The sequence below is a fragment of the Simochromis diagramma genome, unplaced genomic scaffold, assembly GCF_900408965.1.
Source record: "Simochromis diagramma unplaced genomic scaffold, fSimDia1.1 OVJJ01000344.1, whole genome shotgun sequence".
Taxonomy (NCBI): domain Eukaryota; kingdom Metazoa; phylum Chordata; class Actinopteri; order Cichliformes; family Cichlidae; genus Simochromis; species Simochromis diagramma.
Window position 1 is genome coordinate 16,204,498 of NW_024387375.1, and position 19,133 is coordinate 16,223,630.

Below are 19,133 nucleotides of genomic sequence, written 5' to 3' on the forward strand. Positions count from 1 at the left end.
TGGGAGAAGTTTGAGTTGTTTGATCTCAGTTTGACAGTTTGCTTGTTTCGTCTTCTGTGGAGGTGATGTTTCCAGGCACATTGTAATATAATAGTTCCATATGTTAGCGTCTGCTGTTGCGGTGGCTAATGGGAATCTAAATGAATAAAGATGTTTGTAATCATACCTTTCAGTGGTCTTGATAAGTCAGATCAAATGGCACTTTAATTATCTAAAGAGGCTTTTAAATGTAAATTTGCAAATTCTTACCTGAACTGTGACATTCTGTTACAGTTGGGATTGAGTGGAAAAAAACAAAACATTTTTTGGTTCCCTTTGTCCAACTAGACAAAATCTAAACGAGTCACTATCATTAAAAGTAGGCGGGGCAGTTAATGTTTCATTTCATGAGCAATTTTACCTTCCAAAAATGACTTAAGTGAGATAATTTGAATAAAATGATCATTGTAATAACTTTCTTTAACTGTAATCCAGATTCACTCCCTGCTGTGGGACGTTTTCTTTCTTTTAAATGTTTTTTTAAATTTAGAATTATAAGTCAAGTTAAATGAAATGTACATCAAATGCACTATTTTTCAAAGGTTGATGAGTAGTAATGTTGACCAAATCATTTGTGGTGATGGCTGCCTTTTTGTTGTTAATGTAATTATGGTAATCTGATATTAAATGTATGTAAATAGTTAAATCGCAATTTCTCGTAAAATACATAATGCAAGACCCTGAATATATGCAAGTTTGTTTACTGACAGCTTAATTCAAGAGTAACAGTCAGTTTAAGACCTTTTACTTTGATGATTAAACAGAATAGTTCTCGTTCCGTCTTTAAAGCTAAAAGCAGTTTCACCTCCACCAGCTTTTCAGATATCATCACTTGAACGCATCCCCTGCGACTGATATAAACAGCATTACAAAACTCATTTGAAATTGATTACTTCTCTGCTTCCTTTGCCCCCCCCCCTTACACTCACACCTGCCGTTGACTCAGCGCCACTATTACACACACGCAGACCCTGGAGGCAGGGTATCCCCCCTCAGTTTCCAGGCGAGCAGCTCTTAAACAAGCTAGGCCTCGTTGAACTGTGACCTCCTCGCAGAACATGCCCTTGGGGTAGCTCCACAAGCACAGGAAGTGTGAGTCTTTGTGTGTGGGAGTTTACGTGTGTGTGTGTGACCATGTATGTTAGTGCACTCAGGCCCCCATATGATTAATTAAAGTATTCATATATTCAAGTATGATTTCATCCATCTGATATTCTTGTTTCAGTGTGTGGACGCCTTTTTTTCCTCTTTTTCTTTTTTTAAACTTGCATTGGTGAGGTTGTTGTTTGTTGTCGTCTTTTAGGTCGATTAGGCTTTTAATCTAAAAACACTCCATTTTAGGATCACTCTACGCTCAGTGAAACGCAGATGCACAGGAGCTTGTATTAATGTCTTGTTTATGTTTATGATGGATGATGCATCTGAAGCTCTGTCAGCCTGTCTCTCCCGTCTCACCCCTGCCTCTGTAAGCACTCCGTACGCTTAAACAAATCACCTCAACTAACTCGATCAAATGTTCTGCAGACGCATTTTTGAATTAAAAAGGTAAGAAATTTCACGAAGCAGAGACATTTGTTTTAGGACAATTGGATTAAAGACAGGCTTGGTTGTCGCTCGCCCGGCTGGGCCTGTGCAGGGTTGGCGCCACCATCGCTGCCAATAGCATTTGTGGCATCACGCGCCCTCAATCACATGTTGCAGTGCATCTGTGATCCCGTGCAAATGTGAGTGTAATTAGACTTTTACTGAAGTTTCTTGTGCATGTTTCATTGTTTTTCCTCCTCATACGAGCTTCCGGTATCCTTCTTTCCTTTAAGCCATTTTCCATTCGTAGCATCCTATCCATCTTTTTTTTTCTTTTTTACATCATCACAAAAAAAATCTTATGAACTGTCACAGCTTCAGGACATCTATGTGGATTTTGGTGTGTGTGTGTGTGTGTGTTCGCTATTTTGTGCGTCATCTTCCTTTCATGTATGTACACACTGAGCCTTGTTATTTCCCTTGTGTTTGTGTTCATCTGTGTAACTCTACTAGCTGTGGGTTTGCTCTTTTGGCCTTAGCCGGCCCTCCACTCACATCTCCATCCATCACAGTCTCCAGGCCCACCCTCAGGCTTCACTTCGCCACACAGTCCCTCACCCTACCTGCAGAGGCTCTCTAGTTTCTCCCCGGGCTCCACATCGGGCCTGTGGCCAGGGGCACTGAGTAATGGACAGCTCTGTAGGTGGTAAGAGGCCAGAGGAGACACACATGCTCGCAGACGCACACAAAGACACACACACACACACGCATGCATAAAGACCAGCAGGGGCTCTCTCCCACCAGCTGCACTGAAAGAGCGGGAGGAGGAAATGGGAAAGAGGAGGGCACTCCTAATAGGCATAACTAAAGCACTCCTAATGAAGGGATCCTGTGTGTGTGTGTGTGTGTGTGTGTGTTCAGTTGGGGTTGTGTGTCTGTCTGTGTGACTGTTGTTAGTGTTGATCCTGTTATAAAGTGCTATGGCCCAGAGGGTTGGCCTGATATTAAAGCCCTAAATGATGCTATTTATTATGTCCGGTGTCGGCGCGTGTGTGTGGTACTTTATTGCTTTTCGGCCTCATGTTTTTTTGGGGGGGAGGTTGTGGCGTATTGTCAGGATCGATGGCTTCTGAGCAGGTCACGAAATTTAGGGGTTTATCGATAATCATCACAGTGATTATTAGTCTCTGCGGCCAGTGCTCAGAGCAATAGAGCAACAATCACCTGTACTGATTACATAGTTTGTTTGCTTTTTTTTTTCTTCTGTGTTCTGAAGAAAAAGTTCAGATGGGATTTCTTTTTCGTAGTGGGCCGTACAGCATCACAGTTCAGAGTACTGAAGTTACTAATGTTGTTTTCTCTCATGAGTGTCAGTCAGTGTAGACCGAGCTTCTTATAAAGACTGAGACTGTTAAACACTGACTCATCACAAACCCATTTGACTCTCAGTGGCAGACAGAAAATCAGAAGAAATCCATAAGAAGTGCAGCATTGTGTTCATTACTGTTGAAAGCTGAATTCATCTTTCACTTCATCAATTTTTAAAAATTTATTTCATTTCTGGTAAATATAGTTGGAGCTTGGTGATGTTTTACTAGGAGTAACCCTTGAAGCTCTTCTCTGAACTGAGTGGTTTCGGTCATGTTTTTTTTTTTCAGGCCTGCTTATAGAACAAATGACTGTGTGTGCATCAGAAGTTAGTGACTGTACTCTCTGACTCAGCAGCTACGCTTGGAAAAACCCAGAAACTCTTCTTGTGGTTGTCAAGTAACGTTTTTATTGAGTTGTGTGTGTGTGTATATATAGATAGATAGATATAGTGCGGAAAGAGTAAAACTTCCTTAAAAAAGTACTTTCAAATATGTAAAAGTTAACCAAAATTCAAAGTCTAGAAACTTCCAAGTACTGTTTCCAACTCTTTTTTTCCCCCTTACTATGTCCTATTCATGATGTCAGAGCAGGTATCCGTAATATGAGCATTTTTGGGTGTGATCACAGCAGCCTCGCCCACCTGCTATCCAAACCTGATATGAGGGACCGCACCAAATCTAAGACGGTGATTTATGTTTTATTAGTTTATTTTCTGAACTGTGACTGCAAAGCTAGTCCAAGAATAAAAATGTCACTAGAAATGAGTCCAATACATCCACTTTAAATCTGCTACAGTCAAACATGAAAACTCCTCTAAACTAATGACAAATAAACGAAGAGCACAAATTTGATGGAGTAGTCATTCGCCTTAAACAAATCTGAGTCCCAAACTGCTTCCTCCTCTAAAAAGCTGTGTGAGCTGTCTTAACATTTCATTTTCCATCCACATATTATGCCCTGAAACATTCCCACAAAGCAGAGCAGGACATCCACCTATCATAGACCTGAACAACACATTTACATTATTGTTGTCCCTCTTTCTTACAGTAGGGGTGCTTTTCAAATATTAAATGTTGTACTCTTGTTGTTCATAACCAGGACAATTCAATTAGATATTACGTGGGTTTTTTTTTTTTTTGGTTTTTTTTTTTTACACAGTGTTCTTACAGTCACTTGTTCACACGGAGGCATGTGTGTGTTGAGTTTACTCTGGTTAGTGAGTGGTAGCACAGGTCAGGGCAGAAGGCACTGCTAACCACCCGCACTGACAAGCACAGCACTGTTCAGCCCAGGCTGGCACACTTCACTCGTGCTGTGATATTATCTCCTCATTCCTCTGTGAAATGTGTCATCCACTTGATCCTGCTGTGTGTGGGTGTGTTTGTCCCAGTGGCTCCAACCTCCAGCAACCTGCAGTGAGTATGTATAGATCATATATAATAGTCCAGGGTGTTGGTGTGCAGTTGTATGGTTATTGGCACGCGTTGCAGATATGAAACCCCCTACAGAGGCATTGCATCGCCCCTCTGCTTCACTGCAGTGACCTCTGATCCTTGTGACCTCTCACCCCTAGCCCAGCTTTTTCGATTGACGATAGACCCTCCTGCAGAGGGAAGTCTGTGCATATTGTTGTAGTACTAAAAAAATTTTCCCCCCTTGAAACCTATGCTGATTTGGTTTTAGTTTATGTCATTCTCTAACTATAACATTTGTTTGTTCCTGTCATACAGGTGCCAGCCCCCTGCAGACCAATGGTGTGGGACACACAGCACGGGCCTATGCTAAGGAGGGAGAAGTGAGCACTTTGCTGCAGGAGTGGGAGGCCAAGGTATAACACATAAAGGATATGCGAAACTGCATAACTGCAAAAAAACCTCCTTTTTGGTTCCCCGATGTGGATTAACAGCAGTTAGGTCATTAAAAAAACCAAACAGTGCCATGCTTCCAGATGTACGTAGTTGTTTTCTTTAGCCTGATGTGAACAGCTCAGCACATTTCTTGCACACAGGCCGACGCTCCACAGGAGGTCTGTGTCAGTCCGCTTTGTGACTGACAGGTGCTTTGAATATTAAAGTTGTGAAAGCTGGTGGAGGTTAACTGGGGTTAAAAACACGCAACAAAGCTGCGTCATTGATCGGCGCATATCATGACATGAGACTGGCTAAAGTGTGTTTAAGCGAGTTTTCTGGTGTATGTATGAAAAAGTCTTGGATGTTTCATAATGTAAAATGGAAACTCGCATCATTTACATCTCTGAATTATCAGAATCGACTTTATTGTCCAAGTATGAGGAGACATACAAGGAAGTGGGGTCTTTTTTTCTTTTCATAAGTGCAAACAGTCAGTTGTGTTAATCTTCCGAAACATGATAATGAAATGTGCTTTACTCGAACTATGACGCATCTCATCGTTGGGATGTTTTTACTCTGACTCCAACAGTGAAGTCAAACTCTTTGGCAAAGAGTTATAAGCTAAATCAGGGGTTGGGTGCACAGAAAGTGCTTATTAGCTCTATGAAAGCCATTACAGAAACCTGTTCTCCTTTGCCAAATGCTTTCAGGATAGGTCATTTCAGGGTTTTTTGTTTGTTTTTGTTCTTTAAGACATAATTGTGACGTGAAAAATGTGGTTTGATATTGTTTGGAAAGTTTGGCAGTGCTGAGATTTCATGGCTTCTGCCCGTCACTGCTCAGCTCTTGGTATTTCACAGGTGTGTAGCGGTAGACGTGAGGTCTGGCTTTTTCTTAAATAAAACTCGAGTTATCCGTAGTTATCTACCGACTTGACAGCAGGCTGGAGCTAAGCAAGATGGAGAGAGAGAATAAACAGCCTGGCTCCACTGCAGGGTAAAAACCTGGAGTCTAAGGAGACAAAGAGAGGAGGATAAATGAGTCGTGGGGTGGCTGAGAGAAAGGAGGAGAAACCAGGGGGTGTGAGCAACACTAAAAGAATAGACAGAAGAAGGAGAGGAGGTGGAGAGATCAAGCTAAATCAGCAGAGGAGAGGAAATGGGTGTCAGAGAAATGGAGGTAGTCTGATAAAGAGGAGAGAGACGGGAAAGCAGATAGCTGCTTCGAAGTGGAAAATGTGTTTCTAAAGTGTCAGGTGAAGGTAGCGTTACAGTAGTGAGATATTTAAGATGAAAGAAACACATTTTAAATGTTTGATTTCTCACTTAAAGAAGTATGGCTCCTAATCCTTGAAGAATATTGTATTTATTTTGCAGATTTTCTTACATAATTAATTACATAATCACATTTTCGACAATCAGTAAACAGTTCTGTTTATTTACCGAGTAGCTAAATATGAAACTTGGCTGTTTCATATTTGCGATCTAAATAAAGACGTAGATGATAACTTTTCATGTTTGACATTTTTATGATAGCATTTCTATTGGGTTTAATTAAACGTGTAAAGGCTAAAATCATATTTATCCCACAAAGATTTTACAGCCATACACACACAACAGTCTCTGCTGTTAGACTCTTAAATAAGAAATAATTCCACAAAGAAAAACCTTCAACCTAGAAATGAAAAAGAAACTGATGTAGTTGTATCTATATGAGATTCTTATTTAGAGGTTTTTTCAGTTATATTCAGGGATACCAGGTAACGGCAATAGCAGATACACTTATTTAGCTCCTTGTTAACAGAATTATTTGATCAGCCAATCATAACGCGGAAGCTCAATGCCTTTAGCCATGTCAAGACGACCTGCTGAAGTTCAAAATAAGCATCAGAATGAGGAAGAAAGGGGATTTAGGTGACTGTGAATGTGGTGTGGTTGTTGGTGTCAGAGAGGATTGATGGAATTGATGATCTACTGCGAATTTTTTTTCCACACATACATGTTTGGGGTTCAAGTCGTCCAAAAAAGAGAAAATATCCAGTGAGCATCAGCTCTCTGTTAGAAAATACCAAAGGCCAGACTGCTTTGAGCTGATGGGAATGCAAGAGTAACTCAAATAACCATTCTTTACAAGAGAGGCGTGCAGAAGAACATCTATGAATGCACATATGTTGAACCTTGAAACCCCTTGATGGGCTATAGCAGCAGAATACCAGCCTGGGTGCTGCTAGTGTCTGCTAAGAACAGGAAACTGAGGCTACATTTCACACTGGATCACCAATACAGCAATAGAAAATTAGAAGAACAATGCCTGGTCTGGTTTTCTCAGACCAGACGCAAAAAAGTCTTAAGGAGTTTAATATATTTAATTCATGCTTTCTTAATGAAGATCCCCAAGTTTGCACAAAGGGGAAAATTAATAACACTAACAACGTGAGCAGGAAAAGTGACATGCCCCACTGGCTAGGAGGCGATGATAAAGAGATGGAGAGGGACAGAAGCACAGCCTTTGTTTGTTTAAGAGCTGCTTATTCATTTTCACTCCCTTCTCTTCTGGATTCATTCACTCTCTTCTCCTTTTCTTTATCTCCACCTAGTTTCTGGAGTTACAGGCTCGACGAGAGGCAGAGGAAAGGAGGAGGTTCCCCCTGGAGAGGAGGCTGAAGGAGCACATCATTGGACAGGAGGGGGCCATCAATACGGTGGCTTCAGGTAAACCCGCAGATACTCCTGAGTGAGTAAATACACAAAAATACAAAACATCACTGCCTTTGTTTCACTTTTCTTTGTTTCCTTCAACATATTTACGTCGAGGAGGGCGACTCCTCTTACATCTTTCTCCTGTTCTCCTGCCTTTTCCACCAGCAGTAGGCGGGTTCGTACAGACCTGCGGAGGCTGTAATTGGTTAATTGTGATGAATGAGCTGTCTGTCAGGCGTACACAGGTGCTGTGTGCGTGTGTGTGTGTATTTGTGCGTGACAGCTGAAGAGGCCAGGCTTGGAGCCGCCAGTTAACACGATTACAGAGAGAGGAGACATACTACAGACCCCCCCTTCTCCTCCTCCTCGTTTCTCTCCAGCTTTCTGCTCGCCCCCCTCTGTCTCTGTTCTTCTCTTTCTCCATCATCTCTATCTCTGGGTCTCTTGTTTTTGATCTCCATCTCTCTCCTTCACTCTCCTGTCCTTTCCTTCTTCCTCTTTGAAACATTAATGCACCTCCTGAATCTCCACTGTTTGTCCTCAAACACTACTGTTGGGGATGGGCAAACAGATGTAAACAAGAGAGGATGGGATGGGCGAAAGAATAAAAAAATATATATATATATAAAACTAAAAGATACAGGGACAAGATGGGAGAATACAGGGAAATATCTGAGAACCAGAAAGCTTGTAGCTCTGACAGAAAGACAGAGAGTGTGTTTAGTGCTTAGAGGAAGGGAGGGAGGATGAGTTAGAGCACAATAACACAACCGACAGTAAAGAGCTGATATTACACCAGGCATCCATGGAGGCCATGTACTGTATTGATCTGCAGATGAGTTTGTGGGAGGGGGGGGGGGGGGTTGTGAAAGGGTTCTGCAGCAGGGAGAGAGGCTGTGTGTTATTTTTATGATGTTGGACATTTTCTGTTTTAGATTTGTGAAAATAATTAACTCATTCCCAAAGCTAGAAACTGATATTACAGTCTATAACACATTGGAGAGAGCAAATACTGCAGAGTTTATAACCAACAAGGGAACAACTTTCATCCCTCTCCAGACCTCCCTAACTCTAATACTTCATCAAAAAAACAACACAAACTACAGATATGAGACAAACTACAGAGCTGTCTGTAAAACTAAAGACAGTAGTTGTTACAAGTGTCAGAAGGGGAGGATAGTCGTGGGACTTGTAGTCTTTGGCAAGGCGATGAATGACTGTTGTTATCGCGAAAGCCGTACAAGACATCACCACAGAGAAATAGGAACAGCTTATTGATCTGTGTAGTGATTGATCTGTGTATTGTAGTGAATATATATCACACAACCACACACACAGGGAAAAAAACACTCAGAGGCAGATACAGAACCTACTAGAGCACACACGATCTCATGTGCAGCTACAGTTTGACTGATTTCTGCTCGGCTCACCTTTACAAACTCTTGCCAGGAGGAGGGAAGTAGATATTTAGAGATGAGGAGATGACTCAGGAAAGAGAGATGCACTGCAGATAAGAAGATAAATGGGAGAAGGATGTAGAGATAAAGAGTGACCAGGCTATGTGTCTGCAAATACACGCCATATCCAACATTTTAATGTGCAATTACTGGTTAAAAATGTAGAACTTTCATGATTAATCAGAAGGCAATTTTAGGATTAACCCAGGGTTTTCTGTATTACTGTAGTACATCACCATGGTAACCTATGATGCAAACCTAACCTGCACTGGAACGAGTTATGGTCATGATTAGTGATCAACAGTTTCAACAAGCTTCAAATGGGCTAAACTTTATTGATATAGTAAATCTTGTCCAGTCTTGCTTAAAGATCAACACACACACATTCGTACAGCACTTTTAGTACTAAACCACTGTGCAGTACTTTTCCTGTTACACGCTCATTCTGCTGGTCTGTCTGTAGCAGCTGTGCTGCTCTTAGTCTTCTTATATTTCTCACATATTAGTTTTATCTCCCTTTTTGTAAAAATCTGCTGCCAGAGCACAACTCCATGTTTCTGGTTAGTCATACACTGCTAATAGTGGTGTATCAAGTGTTTGTCGTGAGACTGGGATAGGCTGGGTTACCTTATTGAGTTGATAACCACCGTGTGACCGCTTCGCCTGAGTAAGTGAAGCCTGATAATGGGAGGATATCCCGGGTGCGTTGGACTTGCTTCGTAGAAGTGATTGCAACGTTCCCAACTGTTCCAGCCAGAAACCTTTGTATATCGTTCCCATTTTAAAAATATTATAACTAAAGAAAAAATGACAAAGATAACTTTAAACTTCCGACTCTATGATGTAATTATGTGAAACACACAAAAAAGAAACTGGAACATATTTATCTGTTTATTGTTTTTGTTTTTTCCTATCTGCTCATCCTCTTCTTTTTGTTTCAGCTCAAGTTATCTTGTTGCACTGTAACATTTCAGTAGTAAAAGGGGAAGAAAAGTTTGGCAGTTTGATAGATGAACTGATTATTTTTTTTTTGCAAAATTTTGCAGCTCAAACATTGAAGAAAAACTGAGACGTGGTTTTCTTTCCCTTTTTTTTTTTTTTCTCGATGCGATGTCTTCAAAACGTCTGTTTTCACCTGAACTCCTCATGACGAACAGCTGGCCTGCAGCAAGACACAAAGTAGAAATACACACACACACACACACACACACACACACACACACACACACACACACACACACACACACACACACACACACAGGAAGGAGGTTAGATTGATCCAGGTTTAGCTCTCAGGGCTAAGAGTTATTGAAGAGAATCATCCCTCTGTAATCATGTTAGAGCCAACCAGACCTGCCCAATACACACTGCACTGAGAGTGTGTGTGTGTGTGTGTGTGTGTGTGTGTATGCATGTGAGAGAGAGAGACTGAGTGAGAGAGCTTTCATTTGTTTTGTGTCTCCTTCCTTTCCTTGTTGTTGTCAGGGTCCTTTGAGAAATGTCAATGTGCCCTTCTGTCAGAGTCGGTCTCAATCAGCTAAAACACGCACAACCACACAGAAGGTTACGCTGTCATTCACACAGCCATTGATAAAGCAGACGGAGCTTTGGAGCCCCTCTTGTCACTGTTCATCTCTGTGTCCATCTCTGACACACTTGTTTGTTTCTCTCCCTCATTCTCTATCTCCTTATCTCCATCAGTCCTCTCTTAACCCCTCTGTATCGTCTTCTACATCTTTACTCCTCTTTCCTCTCCTTATCTGAGTTCCTCCCTCTGCTTCCCTGTGTAGCATCTCTCTCTGCCTCCCTCATTTGGCCCCCCCTCCTCCTCTCCTGCCAAGAATCTGCTTTTTATGATTATTAGCTATTAGTTGCTACTTTAACACTCACATGTCATATCTGTTGTATATTTTCTCAGCTGCAAGAGATTACAACAGCTGAGCAGGAGGGGAGTTGTTATCCTGGTGTAGGAGGACACGAAAAACACGAAACCTAAACATTTGGTCTGTGTTTTTGTCTTGCAGCTGATTAAGATGAGTGTCTTGAACTGCATTGCTCACACTTTTATCCTGGGACTTTGTGGGATTTTACCATAGAGCAGGGGTGTCAAACTCAAATACACAGTGGGCCAAAATTCAAAACTGGAACAAGGTTGCGGGCTAACATTAATATTTATTGAAAAAAAAAAAAATCTTCCTCCAGATTTAAGAATGAATCTCTTCTTATGGACTCAAACAAGTTTTGCTGAAAAACTGAATATGGAACAAGCAAAGCTTAATACTAAACAATATATATATTAGCTGTATAATACCAGTAGGCCAGCTCTAATAATAATTTGGTGTGGCTTCAAGGGTCAAATGTAATTAGGCTGCGGGCCAGAGTTTGACACCTATGCCATAGAGGGTGCATAAAAACAACGGACATAGGTCTGAAAGGAAGTGTGTTAAACTTGCATTCTTTCTTATGGCCAGCAGGGGACGACTCTTCAGTGTGCACAAAGAAGTCAGTTTGTATTGGAAGTGATGCCACTGCTCCCATGATTTCTAACCTCAGCTGATTTCTAAGCATATTGCAGATGAGTTACAGTAAAAGAAAAGAAAATAATAATAATTGTCAGAATTGTTGCTATGACTGAGTAGGCAGGGTCTTGGGTTTTTACTTACTACCAAAACCAAAAGACATTCCTCTGAACATGGTCAGGTACAAGGACAGAAATGGAAATCTGTGAAATAACAGCCGATATCTGAAGAAATTTGAAAAACTGGAGAACTGTTGCTCGAGAACACTAGGAAGCAAAATATAAAGAAATGAAGGCGGTCTCAAAATGTTTGCACAGCGCCGTATGTGCTACAACACAAAAACCTGTAGTTTCAAATTTCACACTTGACCGAAGTAGCATCACATACGTTGCACTCTACCATCTTAATGTGATTTTGTTTTCATTATATTTACATCCTTTCTTTCAGAGGATAAACTGGCCTCCTGCCACATTATAAAGATAACTGCAGAATTTCTTCTGGCCAAAACTCTACTGAGAGAACTTGAGGTCATATTTGTGATATATCAGGACCTGTGTATCTTTTGTACCCACTTTTTTAAAAAGGTGCTTCAAAGGGCCAACACACTGCAAAGCTGCTCTAAAAAATGTATTTCCAGTTAGTCTGCATTGTAAGTGACCTAACATCTAAACCAAATGCCACAAAAACACTCAGAACCAAACAAAAAACGAAAAGCCTCAGCTGCTCAGGGGGAACCGAACCGGGACCTTTTTCCTCGGGGCAGGAGTAGTGCTAACCATCGATCCACCGGCTTTGGTCCTGTTGACTCTCTCAACAGGTTCTGACTTGGATGAGTTTGTGCTAGTGTCTGCTTCTTCGTTGAGTGGCTGAAACCACGGCCAAATACACTCTTTACTCCCCTCGAATCCACCTCATCATCTTGTCTTTGTGTATGTGTGCTAGTGTGGTTGCTGGGGTGATGGCAGGGATGGGTAGGCACTCCTCTTTAAGCAGGCCTGTGCGTCCGTGTGTGTGTGAGAGGCTGCGATCTATGCTAAACTGATTTCACCATGGCCGCGCCAGAGAGGCTAACACAATTACCGCTGGCTAATGGCCCCACTGACTGAGGGGGGAGGAGAGGCATCGTGGGTAGTTTTCTGGAGGTCTCTCATCTTGCTCTCTTGCTCTGTTTTCTCTCTTCTTCCTCTTTTTAATTTCTTTTTCTTTTTTTTCCCTCCACCAACCGTCTCTGACCCTTTCCTCATCCCTGCTCTCTCACACTTTTATCATAGTTTCTGGGATGCCCGTCGTCCCCGGGGCAGCTTGGTTCAGATGGCTTAAACTTGGCACAAAAGCAAAGTCAACAAATGCAAATAACTGAAATAATGGGCTCCCTTTGTTTCTCTCCCTGTCTCTGTGCTCTGTAGCCATCAGGAGAAAGGAGAACGGCTGGTACGATGAAGAACATCCCCTCGTATTCCTCTTCCTGGGCTCATCGGGAATCGGTAATTCACTGTCTCTTCTGTCACACCCAACCCAACGCTTCAGTTCTCAAAGCGTGTGAAAGAAAAACTCTTCAGCCTCCTCGAAGCAGCAGCCAAAATAAACAGACTGCTTGAATACGTTAAGTTTGTTGACGCATGTAGAGTGTACTCAAACAAATTAATTCAGCAGTTTAATTTAATTACGCTGAAAAGAAACAGAGTACAGTGAACTGCGGAAGCACTCGTCACTTTGTAAACTGTAAACACAGATCAGAGCTAGCTTGTATGCAGTAAATGTGTGTGTCATCAGTGTGTCAAGAATGATGCTCAGGAGGATTCATCTGATGGTAAATGTTTAAAATGTCCTGTACAACAGGTTTAATATAAAGGAATAAAGAGAAAGCAATCATTGATTAACAAATATCTCAGTCAGTCAGAAACTCTTGTTCAAAGTTGCTCAACAGAGCTAGTTTGTCACCTAAAGGTTGTCCTGTTCAGGTTTTAAGCCACGTTAAGGATGTAAGGATTGGTGGGTCTGTAGGTTTGTTAGTCCAGGCTCAAATATCTCAAGTTGTTGGATGGATTTCTGTGAAACTGTACAGACAGTCATGTTTCCCAGAGGATGAATCTTTCTCCCTTTACTGACCCCATGACTTTTCCTCCCGTGTCACCAGCTGTTCAGAGTGCTGGGTTTATTTGCCAAATCCCCCCCCCCCCCCCCCAAAAAAAAAGACTTATGCTGAACTAAGACAATGAATACAGTAACATTATATGGACAAAAGTATTGAGACTAGGGCTGGGCGATATGGCCTAAAATCCATATCGCGATATAATTTGAAGCATGTGTGGTAACGATATATATATCCCGATATATTATTTTCTTCTATATAACGTATTTTCCACACTATAAGGCACACTTAAAATCCTTTAATTTTCTCAAAAATCGAGTGTGCCTTATGTATGAATTCTGGTTGTGCTTACTGACCTGAACCGATTTGGGCGTGCAGAAATCTGTTAAAAATGTTTTGATGGATTGTCAGAGCATTACGGCTGCCGTAGTGAGGAGCTTCGCGGAGTAATCTGGGTTCAAAACTCCGTCAACTTCAGGTCCCAAAGTCAAACGAACAATGAGAGTTAAAAACAGTCTAAATTCTTTCATCTTTAATAAAATCATCAGCGTTGCTGCTTTAGCAGGTGTAACAATTAAGTTTAACAACCAGGCATCCATGAAAACAGAAGTTATTAAATTTAACGGAGTTAGAAGTTAACAGGAAGTTAGCTCGCTAGTTTCCACCTAAACATGACACACCATGTTCTGACTGAGAGATTAAAACGTACAGCTCTGCTACCACTTCCAACATAAATGAAGACAGGAAACTAAACAGCAGTGAAGTTGGACTACCTGGTATATAATGTTGTGCTACGTGATTGCTAGCGACACAGCTATGTTAGCATAACATTAGCACAGTGAAGCTGGAGGATGAACGCCAACTTTTTTTCCACTCGATAAAAGTTAACGTGAGGGATTCTGGTGGTCAGGGACAAATGCAATCGCATAGCAGGATGCTATACACGGGCCAAACTTCAGTCAGGAGAACAACTGAGATTATTCATCCACAATACAAGGTAGTTATTAATATACTGCAACAACATGGGAACAGAACAGCTGCGAGAGAATTCAACATTAATGAATCAATGTTACGGAAGTGGAGGAAGCGCAGTTTTTGGCTTTCCCCATATTTAAAAAGTGCTTCATCTCTTTGCTATGACTGTCGCCCGGCATAATTTGCAGATGATAATGGTTGTAGCCGCTGCGATGCTTTTGACCAAAACAGGTGCAGCTTGATGACATCATCAACATGCGCTATCGCGATAGAGATTTTGACTATATCGCTCTATCATTGGCCAAATTTATATCGTTTCTATCATATATCGTTTATATCGCCCACCCCTAATTGAGACATACTTCTCAATTTTTGAATTCTGGCGCTCACTGTCGCATTGCCTAAGGTTTATAAAATCACACACCTAGCCATGAAGGCTGCCTTTACAAACATGAAAGAGCTCACTGAATTCCAGTGTAGTCCTGTAAAAAGGATGCCACTTGAGCTCTAAGTGATTTTACTGCAGAGTGGAAGTGTTTAGGAACCACAGCAACTCAGCCATGAAGTGTCAGAGAACATAAAGTTACAGAGCAGAATTTCAGAATGCTTAAAAGTCACCGACACTCTGCTGACTCAGTAACGACAGAGCTCCATTAACATCAGCACAAGAACAGTGCACCAGGAGCTTCAAGGTGTGGGCTTCTATGGACCAGCAGCTCCTCTATTGTAATGTGCAGGTTGTCCAGTATTGGGGTGGCTGTTGCTCAAGAGGTAAAGCAGGTCATCTACTAACTGGATGTTTGGTGGCTTGATCCCCTGGCTGCTCCAGTCTGCAGTTTATCATATCGTGGGCTGTTGTCATGAAACTGACTGATTTGTTTGGAAATGTGACAGGAAACAGCAGTTTGACAGTTTAAAACACAATCAGCTTGATGAGCGCTACAGCTGGCAAATTAGTGCATGGGTGGGACTGACTGTGTCATCAGGCTGTGTGTGATTGGTTAGGGAAAACTGAATCCCCCTGATGAAGAGGAAGAAACGTTAGACTGAAGATGGAAACACTGTTTGGCACTGTTTAGCTAACAAACTCATTTTGAGTTGGGCAGTTTTGATATGTGGATGGCAACTTTGAGCTCCTGAAGAGGGATGGTGAGCAGATTTGGTAGTAATGTAAATATTCATGCGAAGTAATAGACTCCACCAACTGTACCAGTACCACAGTCTTTATCAGTTAGTACCTGTCTTTGCATGTTAAAGTTTCATTAGCACTGGGATGCCAGGACATTTTTATATCTGCATAATAAAGTCCCATCAAATTTCCAGTCCTTTGTTTACTGTAACCCATTGAACTCCACCTGCCTGCAAAACACAGCTGGAACCTGTGTGTGTGTGGGTGTGTGTGTGGGTGTGTGTGTGTGTGTGTGTGATCAAATCAACAATAGCAAGTCGTGTCAGTTAACGGTATTCACTGGGGATGGTGGGTTGAACTGAGACTGACTGTCTGGACATTTCTGCTGCAGGTGATTCACCCCACTGCTCCTCTATCCATGAACGTCTTGAAATATCCTAGAGGATAAATATTAAAGCAAACCTGTGATGCAGAGTGTAGTGTTTGAGCGGGCCAAAGTATCAAAAACTGGTTCTGCTAATTACAGTTTTTGTGTTAAAGCAGAAAACCTGAGGAGGACATCTACTGAATAAGTGGTTAAATGTCCTCAATCATCAGCAAGATTTGGAAGTGTTTGTGTGTTGGAGTGAAGGCAGTAGGAAGAGAGGGGAGATATTAAGGGCCAGATAGATGGCTAAAAAGAGGGAGATGGTGAAATGACAGGGCAGAGAGATAGATGAGGGAGAGACGGTGTTCATATTCTCTGTTCCCTTCAGCGACAAACAGTGGCCATGAGACATCAATATTAAACACAGCAACAAGACAAACACACAGACACACACAGCCTCGTTCACACACACAATCATCATACCCATATGCATAGCAAACACAAGACATCAATATCACATATGAGCATTTATATGCAGAATATTTTACTGGCAAGCATAATGTGTGCTTCTGGAGAGCTGGAGATGATTGAAAGCTTTGTGGAGGGAGGCACTGGGATTTAGGCCAGCACTTAGCGAAGGAGAGAGATTGTCTTTCTGTCTGAAATGAGTAAGCTTGTTTTCCTGAATTCCTGAAATCTCTGCATGCTGATGTAAAGGCGGAGACTGTATTTTTTATTTATTTATTGAGAACAAAGTAATTAAATGGTGAGGGGGAGGGACTGTTCCTGTTGCCTAATGACCAATTAAATGATGCATTTGTTGTGTGTGACGGGTTCAATGATGTGTCTCACAGGAAAGACGGAGTTGGCTAAACAGGTGGCTCGTTACATGCACAAGGACATTAAAAAGGTATGTGACGTAGCAGCGTGCGTATAGATACAAAACGCATGTCAAGAGTCTTAATTTGGTGGAATGAGTTTGATTACAGTGTATGCAGTAGTGCTTCTTTTGGAGGTTAACCCGTCCTGTGATTGCAGGGTTTCATCCGCATGGACATGTCAGAGTTTCAGGAAAAGCACGAGGTAAGGCCTCGTTACACACACGCGAAAACACAAAGTATGCACTGAATAAGCCGCGCCACACAAGTTCATTTATTTCAGATGAGAGCAGCTGCTAGCAGCGTCTTCCTGCTGCAGATGCATGGCAGTGATGCATTGGATTAATTCTGTTTATGTAATCGTAATAGATTCATAAACCAAAATTAATGATGTTGGGGGTTTTTTGTTCTTCTCTTTGTGAAACTTTTTGTGATGAATACATTTAATCAGTTTTTCAGAGTTGCATTGTTTTACAGTGTCGTGTTGTCACAGTCACCACAGTGTTTGGACTTTCTCTGCATAGTTTGTGGCAATGAGGAGCTTTATAGATGCTAGAAATCGAAGGTCTTTTGATATTCAGAAAAGCTGCGTCAGATGCATAAGTGAAACACTGAACACAGCAGGCTGGTGATTACAGCTGCAAAGATTATTATGAACATCTTCGGATAATTTGTAATGGGTAAAATTTTTGAGATTTTCATGGCTAGGATCGGAGCTTGGGGGCTGACATGGACTCTACCATGAAAGGCCCTCTTATATTAAAGGCAGCAGCTCTGCTTTACCTCATTTGAGGTAAGTCTATACATTTTCCTGTCATTTGAAATAATGTTCAACAAAATTGGTTACTGAAGTGCTTCAGAAAACCTCTTTTGGATGCACTGAAAACGTTCCCGATGCAGCAAACAGGATCATGGTGTGAAGCGTGTGGAAATATTGAATTCTCTGTTGCAGAGGGTGGCTGAGCATACTTATTTAGTGTGATCCTGATAAAACGAATCAGCTTGTTGTGTTATTTAGACTTATTGTGCATCTTTTCTCTGTCCACGCTCAGGTGGCAAAGTTCATTGGCTCTCCACCGGGATATGTGGGACATGAAGAAGGCGGTCAGCTGACCAAGCTGTTGAGGGCGTGTCCTAACGCTGTTGTCTTGTTTGATGAAGTGGATAAGGCCCACCCCGATGTCCTCACCATCATGCTGCAGCTCTTTGATGAGGCGAGCACACAGCTTCTTACGTCCATCGTGTGCGTCTCTTTGATAAAACAGAAATAAACTGAAACTTTGTTTGATTGGTGGTGTTCTTCTTTCAGGGTCGTCTTACAGACGGTAAAGGAAAGACAATCGAATGCAAAGACGCCATCTTCATCATGACGTCGAACGTCGCAAGTGACGAGATAGCCCAGCATGCATTGCAGCTCCGCCAGGAAGCCGAGCGGGTCAGCCGCAGGAAGCTGGCCGATAACCTCGGTGAGAGAAACGCCCTAACGCGTACATGCAGCCTGGCTAATGTCTTCACACTGATGACACTGTACAATGTGATTATACATTTCCATCTGATGTTGTGTTAAACGAACACAGAAATTAAATTATCTACAAATTAACTTTGTCATGGTGCAGTTAATTTTCTCATTCTTGCAAAATAAAGGAACATTGTAGCACTGTGATAACAGCTTTCAGATGATTAAAAACCAGAAATGACATTATTGCTCATCTCCTCCTTTTCCTCCAGAGGACGTACAGAAAAGTGATGACATTAAAATCTCCAGACAGTTTAAAGAATCTGTGATTCGACCAATCCTGAAGGTAAAACACATGATGCACACAAATACATAAAAACCATCTTGTTTGGTGTAGCTGCAGACATGCCTGGCTCTGAGACGCTCATGAGTCTTTTGTTCCTCTGTAGGCTCATTTCCGGAGGGACGAGTTCCTGGGCCGTATCAATGAAATCGTCTACTTCCTGCCATTCTGTCACTCAGAGCTGCTACAGCTGGTCAGCAAAGAGCTCAACTTCTGGGCCAAAAAGGTACGAGAGCACAATCTTTACAGTCATTTTTAGTCTCTCTGCTTCTGAGGTTATAAATAAAGAAATTATGCAAGATCAAGTCCTGCTGAGTCTTAATGCAGGAAACATTACACAGCTTTAAAAATCCTGCCTCGCGAGTCCTTTCATGCTTTCTATTTTAACTGATATTAACAGAGTTTGCTGGCAGCACTGATGGGTTGTTTAAGTG

The 19,133-nt window shown here is 41.8% G+C and overlaps 1 protein-coding gene across 1 annotated transcript in view; it reads left to right on the forward strand.

Moving 5' to 3' along the window:
• The window catches only part of clpb (caseinolytic mitochondrial matrix peptidase chaperone subunit B), a 33,814-nt gene that overhangs the window by 13,050 nt on the left and 1,631 nt on the right, over positions 1–19,133 (forward strand). Inside the window, exons 6-14 of the mRNA XM_040008965.1 lie at positions 4,665–4,762; positions 7,381–7,495; positions 12,866–12,943; positions 16,877–16,932; positions 17,061–17,105; positions 17,953–18,114; positions 18,210–18,366; positions 18,629–18,702; positions 18,806–18,925. Of these exons, the coding sequence (XP_039864899.1) occupies positions 4,665–4,762; positions 7,381–7,495; positions 12,866–12,943; positions 16,877–16,932; positions 17,061–17,105; positions 17,953–18,114; positions 18,210–18,366; positions 18,629–18,702; positions 18,806–18,925 (905 nt within the window). The remainder of the gene's footprint in view (positions 1–4,664; positions 4,763–7,380; positions 7,496–12,865; positions 12,944–16,876; positions 16,933–17,060; positions 17,106–17,952; positions 18,115–18,209; positions 18,367–18,628; positions 18,703–18,805; positions 18,926–19,133) is intronic.